The sequence below is a fragment of the Mandrillus leucophaeus genome, unplaced genomic scaffold (genome assembly GCF_000951045.1).
Source record: "Mandrillus leucophaeus isolate KB7577 unplaced genomic scaffold, Mleu.le_1.0 Scaffold11, whole genome shotgun sequence".
Lineage (NCBI taxonomy): Eukaryota > Metazoa > Chordata > Mammalia > Primates > Cercopithecidae > Mandrillus > Mandrillus leucophaeus.
In genome coordinates this window covers 953,390-960,178 of record NW_012099209.1, presented here as the reverse complement: position 1 = coordinate 960,178, position 6,789 = coordinate 953,390, and the positions used below count along the sequence as shown (strand labels likewise).

The window sequence follows — 6,789 nt, the reverse complement described above, 5'->3', positions numbered from 1 at the left end:
AATGTAGCATTCCCTAAGTTGTTTGAAACAATGCTGCTGCCACCTAATGATCTCAGTGTGGGCAAATCAGGGTCTTGCTCACCGGTAAAGTTTTTCTGAAGGGGTGCTGGCTCCTCTTGGCAGCTCTTCCGGGTGACTTTGGGCACCAGGGCTGCTCATACCTGCTGGAGACACAGAGTGGACGGTGGTTGGGATGGCCTCCTGTGGAGGCTGCAATTATTTTAACCCATTTTATTTATTTATCTGAGATGGAGTCTTGCTCTGTTACCCAGTCTGGAGCACAGTGGCGTGATCTTGGCCCACTGCAACTTCTGGCTCCTGAGTTCAAGTGATTCTCCTGTCTCCGCCTCCTGAGTAGCTAGGACTACAGGCCACTGTGCCCAGCTAATTTTTGTATTTCCAGTAGAGACAGGGTTTCACCATGTTGGCCAGGCTGGTCTTGAACTCCTGACCTCAGGTGATCTGCCCACCTTGGCCTCCCAAAATCCTGGGATTATAGGCATGAGCCTCTGCGACACCCCCCCACATTTTTTTTTTTTTAATTGTTTACCGACAGGGTCTTGCTGCATTGCCTAGGCCGAGTGCAGTGGTGCGATCATAGCTCATGTAACCTCCAACTCCTGGGCTCAAGCAATCCTCCTGCCTCAGCCTCCCAAGTAGCTGGCGCTAGAGGCACATGCTGACACACATGACGAAGTTTCAACTTTTCTGGAGAGATGGGGTCTCACTATGTGGCCCAGGCTGGTCTCAAATAGCTGGCCTCAAGTGAGCTGCCTTGGCCTCCTAAAGTGCTAAGACTACCAGTGTGTACCATTGTACCCTGACACTTCGACCCATCTTATTATTCATTTATTTATTTATTTACTTACTTTTTGAGACAGAGTCTTGCACTGTCGCCTGAGCTGGAGTGCAGTGGCACGGTCTCGGCTCACTGTGACCTCCGCCTCCCAGGTTTAAGTGATTCTCCTGCCTCAGCCTCCTGAATAGCTGGGATTACAGGCGCCTGTCATCACGCCTGGCTAATTTTTTGTATTTTTAGTAGAGACGGGTTTCACTATGTTGGCCAGGCTGGTCTCAACCGTCTGACCTAGTGGTCTACCCACCTCGCAAAAGTGCTGGGATTACAGTGTGAGCCACCGCGTCCAGCCTATTTATTTATTTTTTGAGACGGAGTCTTGCTCTGTCATCCAGGCTGGAGTGCACTGGCATGATCTTGGCTCACTACAACCTCCGCCTCCTGGGTTCAAGCGATTCTCCTACCTCAGCCTCCTTGTGGTAGCTGGGACCACAGGCATGCACTACCATGCCTGGCTAATATTTGCATTTTTAGTACAGATGGGGTTTCACCATGTTGGTCAGGCTGGTCTTGAACTCCTGACTTCAAGCAATCGTCTGCATCAGCCTCCCGAAGTGCTGGGATTTCAAGCGTGAGCCACTGTGTCTAGTAGACCGATCTTAAAAAGCAGCTCATCGGCCAGGCTCACGCCTGAAATCCCAGCACTTTGGGAGGCTGAGGCGGGCAGATCACGAGGTCAGGAGATCAAGACCATCCTGGCTAAAACAGTGAAACCCCTTCTCTACTAAAAATTAAAAAAATTAGCCGGGTGTGGTGGCAGGCGCCTGTAGTCCCAGCTACTCTGGAGGCTGAGGCAGGAGAACGGCATGAACCCGGGAGGCGGAGCTTGCAGTGAGCCAAGATTGCGCCACTGCACTCCAGCCTGGGCAACAGAGTGAGACTCCGTCTCCACACACACACACACACACACACACAAAGCAGCTCATCACTCAAATGTGGGCAAAGTCTGGTTAACTGTGAAGTTTTGGATCCCCAAAACAGAGCACTGTCTATTTCCTATTTCTCATGAAAGCTTTATCCTTCCTCCTTTTCATCAAGCCCCTTCCGGAGACAGAAGCCACAGCTGATAACTGAAACTGAAGCTGAGGACGGAAAGTCGGAGCCCTTAGACCCGGGTGAGCCACTCAACCATGCAGGCCTCAGGTTGCTTTGGGAAAAATGAGGACATAGCTTTCTGCCGTCCTTCTATCAGCAACTCTATAGGGCTGACCCAAGTCTTCAGTGGATCAGGCACACCTCCTGCTTCAAACCATCTCTGTCTAGGACAGGGGAACAGAAATGTCCCTTTGAGGCTGGGTTCCCGGTAGAGAATGTCCAGATAAGAGAAGAGGCTGAGGCTGGGCGCGGTGGCTCACACCTGTAATCCCAGCACTTCATGAATCAGAGGCAGGCGCATCACTTGAGGTCAGGAGTTCGAGACCAGGCTTGCCAACATGGCGAAAGCCCATCTCTACTAAAAACACAAAAATTAGCCTGGTGCGGTCGCCTGTAGTCCCAGCTACTTGGAAGGCTGAAGCAGGAGAATCACTTGAACCAGAGAGGCGGAGGTTGCACTGAGCCAAGATTGCGTCATTACACTAGTGCCTAGGCAAGAGAGAGAGACCCTGTCTCTTAAAAAACAAAAAAAGAGTGAGAGCGAGAGAGAGAGAGAGAGAGAGAGAGAGAGAAAGAAGAGGGAGGGCACTAGGAAGAGTTACATTATCACAATCAGCAAACTCCCAGGGCCAGCGGATCAGGAGGCATCATTAGCAAAGGAGAGGCCGGATGGAGCTGCTGAGAGCATGCCCTGAGGTTAAATTACACTCGCAGGTCGAGTTTCTGTTCAGGGTGATGGGAACACTGCAGGTAGACAGGTGGCGTTTGCACAACATAATGCATGTACTAAATGCCAATGAACTGTTCACTTTAAGACGAACTCAGGATGTGCCCCCCTCTCGACAGTGACGCTTGTGTGGGCTCACGCCCCAGCTCCCACCTGCAGCCTTTTCGGCCCTCTCGGCCCGCAGGCGTCCGGCCTCCCGAAGCACGGCCATGGCCCGGATAGCGGCCCGGAGCACGGCCCAGCGGAACACGGCCACAGGGTCCATGCCAATGAGCTCCCGCACGTAGGAGCTGTCACTGCCCCGCAGCAGGGCCACGATGTCTGGCCGCATGTAGTCCATGTTCTTCTCCCGGAAGTCCTGGTGGGGGATGGATGTGGGCGGTCACTCAGGGATAGTCACCAGTGCCTACCAAAGACCCGGGGCTGGCGCAGGAAGGGCTGGTGGTGGGGTGGGGTCCATCCTAAGCGCAAATGGCAGTTCTTGAGCTATGGAGTCTTGGGCATTGGAGCTGGGGATTCGCGGTGGGTTCTGAGCACCCTAGAACCTTGGCCACAGGAGGATCCTCCCACGTGGAATTCTGGGCTGACTATGGCTTCCCTCAGGCTTCCGCCAACGGTGATGGGCAGACACCTACCTTGATCTGATATTTCACCTTCCCTGCGAAGTGCTGGATGATGAAGGCTGGCTCCATGACCGGGGTGCCCAGGAAGTACTTATTGTCCTCATGCTGCTGTTTGAACTTGGCCAGCAGGGTCTGGCTCGTGGCGTGGGGGAAGCTGGGAACAGAACATGGAACCTTTGCAGGCATGAACAGCGGCTGATTTACCTGCTGTGTATTTTACCTTGCAGACCCCTGGTGGGCAAGGTGGGTGGGTGCATGGGGTGGGCAGAGCAGTGAATTGGCACAGGGCTCTGTGAGCAGAGGGGTGGGTGAAGGAGCGAAGAAAAGAAGGAATGACAGTGAGCCTGCCTGCCTCATGCCAAACATGCCGGCGGAGGGCTGGGACGCTGCTATCTGCGTGCGCCTGCCTGCCTCATGCTGAACACGCTGGCGGAGGGCTGTGACTCTGCTCTCTGCGTCAGCAGGCACAGCCGCAGCCTGGTACAAGGAGGCTGAGGGTGAAGTGATGCTCTCAAGGCTTCAGGATTTTTAAAACAAAAACATATTTTTTCCTTTGGAGACAGGGTCTCACTCTGTTGCCCAGGCTGGAGTGTAGTGGTACGATCACAGCTCACTGTGGCCTTGACTTCCTGGGCTTGAGGGATCTTCCTGCCTCAGCTTCCTGAGTAGCTGGGACTATAGTACAATGTTTTTCTTTTTTTAAGAGACGGGGTCTTGCTATGTTACCCAGGCTGGTCTTGAACTCCTGGCCTCAAGCGATCCTCCTGCCTCAGCCTCCCAAAGGACTAGGATTACAGGCGTGAGCCACCGTGCCCAGCCAGGGCTGCAGAATTAACATTGAGTAGCTCAGTGCCTGAGTCTGGGTGGCTCACTCTCTTTGTCCCCACATGGCTGTTTTCTAGGGGGCTTGGAGAGAGGTCGCTGACCAGGCTTGGTGGCATCTGCAAAGTCTGTCCCGTGGGAGGTCTGGATCTGTTACCCATCGTAGGCAGCTCCTAAGAATAATCCCGGGCCCGGGTGACTTCTGGTCTTGGAGCCATTTGTACCTGAATGCCATACGTTGGACAGGGGGTCCTTCTCCTGCACCACAGTTGGAAGGAGAGGCTGGGAGAGGAGGATGAAGCAGGGCTCTGTTGTGCTCCGGGGAGGGGGAGGTTGTGGGGGCAGAATAAGGGACTCCTTGTACCTGACTGCTTCTACTTCCCAGGAGGGAAATGATGTTGTTGGTTTGGCAAACGCTGCCTGAGCCTGGCCCTACTTTTGAAAACACAGGCAGCGGAATGCCTGTATTTTCATCGGGGGCTCCGTGTTAACGGGGCCAAGGATGGGAGAGTCTGTAGCTACGAAAAGTATCATTTCCAGAACCGTAAACACGGTATGGAGTGTGAGGCATCTGCCTTGAGTGTCCCCCAAAACCCTCAGTCATTGAGATAGGTAATATTTTAGCACACTGTTTCAGAAAATCTAAATCAATGTGCAAAAAGAAACAAAAAATTCCATGATGAGCAAAAATAGCAAGATTTTAAATAAAGAGACCTGAGCCTGCTGGGCTAGGCCCTGCCTCACGGGCTTCCCCTGATCTGGCCCTGGGAGTTTCCTGGTTGTGATGATGTAGCTCCTCCTACTGCCGTCTCTACTTTTCTTTTTTTTTTTTTTAAATTTTTAGAGTTGGGGTCTTGCTCTGTTGCCCAGGCTAGAATGCAACGGTGCAATCACAACTCACTGTAGTCTTGACTCTCTGGGCTCAAGTGATCCTCCTGCCTCAGCCTCCTGAGTAGCTGAGACTATAGGTGCATGCCACTGTGCCCAGCTAGTTAATTTATTATTTTTTTGTAGAGATGGGGTCTCACTATGGTGCCCAGTCTAGTCTTTAACTCCTGGTCTCAAGTGATCCTCCACCTTGGCCTCCTGAAGTGTTGGAATTAAAGGTGGGAGCCACTGCATCTGGCCCAAATGCTCTTCTCTTATCTGAACATTCTCTACCTGGACCCCAGCCTCAAAGGGATGTGTCTGTCCCCCTGTCCTGGACAGGGACTAGGTTTGAGGCAGGGGATGTGCCTGATTCATTTGAGACTCTGGCCAGTCCCTTAGAGATGTCACTGGCAAGGGATGGGTCTGATAGAGTTGCTGATAAAACAGTATGTCCATATCTTAACCCCCTCCACCGACTTTTGAATGTGACCTTATTTGGAAAATAGGGTCTTTGCAGGTGTAATTAGTTAAGATGAGGTCATCAGCGTGGGACCTAGTTTCACATGGATAGTGTCCTTCTAAAAAGAGGAGACAGGGTCAGGTGTAGTGGCTCACACCTGTGGTGCCAGCACTTTGGGAGGTCAAGGTGAGAGGATCGCTTGAGCCCAGGAGTTCAAGACTAGCCGGGCAACATAGGGAGATTCCATCTCTACCAAAAAAATTTTTAACCAGCCTGGCCAACATGGTGAAAAAACCCCATCTCTACTAAAAATACAAAAATTAGCTGGGCATGGTGGCAAGGCACCTGTAATCTCAGCGACTCAGGAGGCTGAGACACGAGAATCGCTTGATCCTGGGAGGTAGGGGTTATACTGAGCTGAGATGACGCCAATTAACTTGAGCCAAGATGGTGCCACTACCCTCCAGCCTGGGTGACAGAGACTCTGTCTCAAAAAATATAAAATAAAATAAAATAAAATAAAATAAAACATAGCTGGGTGTGGTGGTGCATGCCTATAGTCTCAGGCACTTGAGAGACTGAGGCAGGAGGATGGGAGCCTGAGAGGTCGAGGCTGCAGTGAACCAAGGCTGTGCCACTGCACTCCAGCCTGAGTAACAGAGCAAGAGCCTGTCTCAAAAAAAAAAAAAAAAAAAAAGAGGAGGAGGCAGGACTGAGAGATGAGAGATGGAGACACAGAGGGAAGAAGTCCATGTGAAGAGGGAGATAGGGACTGGAGTGATGTGGCCAAAAGCCAAGGAAAGCCTGGACCCCCAGAAGCTGGAAGAGGCAAGGAAGGGTCCTCCCTTGGAGCCTCTGGAGGCAGCACAGCTCTGCTGACACTTTGACTTTAGACTTCCAGCTTCCAGAATCGTAAGATAATAGATTCCTGTGGTTTTAAGAACTCCACCTCCTGGGTTCAAACGATTCTCCTGCCTCAGCCTCCCAAGTAGCTGGAATTATAGGCACCCGCCACTATGCCTGGCTAATTTTTGTAGTTTTAGTAGAGATGGGGTTTTGCCATGTTGGCCAGGCTGGTTAAAAATTTTTTTGTAGAGATGGAATCTTTTTTTTTTGGGACAGAGTCTTGGTCTGTCACCCAGGCTGGAGTGCAGTGGCGCGATCTCCGCTCACTGCAACCTCCGCCTCCCAGGTTCAAGTGATTCTCCTGTCTCAGCCTCCCGAGTAGCTGGGATTACAGGTATCCGCCACCATGCCTGGCTAATTTTTGTATTTTCAGTAGAGACGAGGTTTCACCATGTTGGCCAGGCTGGTCTCCCAACTCCTGACCTCAGGT

The 6,789-nt window shown here is 51.9% G+C and overlaps 1 protein-coding gene across 1 annotated transcript in view; it reads right to left on the bottom strand.

Annotated features, from left to right (window-relative positions):
- Positions 1–6,789, bottom strand: part of MYO9B (myosin IXB) — a 144,931-nt gene that overhangs the window by 47,517 nt on the left and 90,625 nt on the right. The window contains exons 10-12 of the mRNA XM_011991046.1: positions 3,314–3,455; positions 2,832–3,036; positions 83–161 (exon numbers count right to left, since the gene is read on the bottom strand). Coding sequence (XP_011846436.1) covers positions 83–161; positions 2,832–3,036; positions 3,314–3,455 — 426 coding nt within the window. The remainder of the gene's footprint in view (positions 1–82; positions 162–2,831; positions 3,037–3,313; positions 3,456–6,789) is intronic.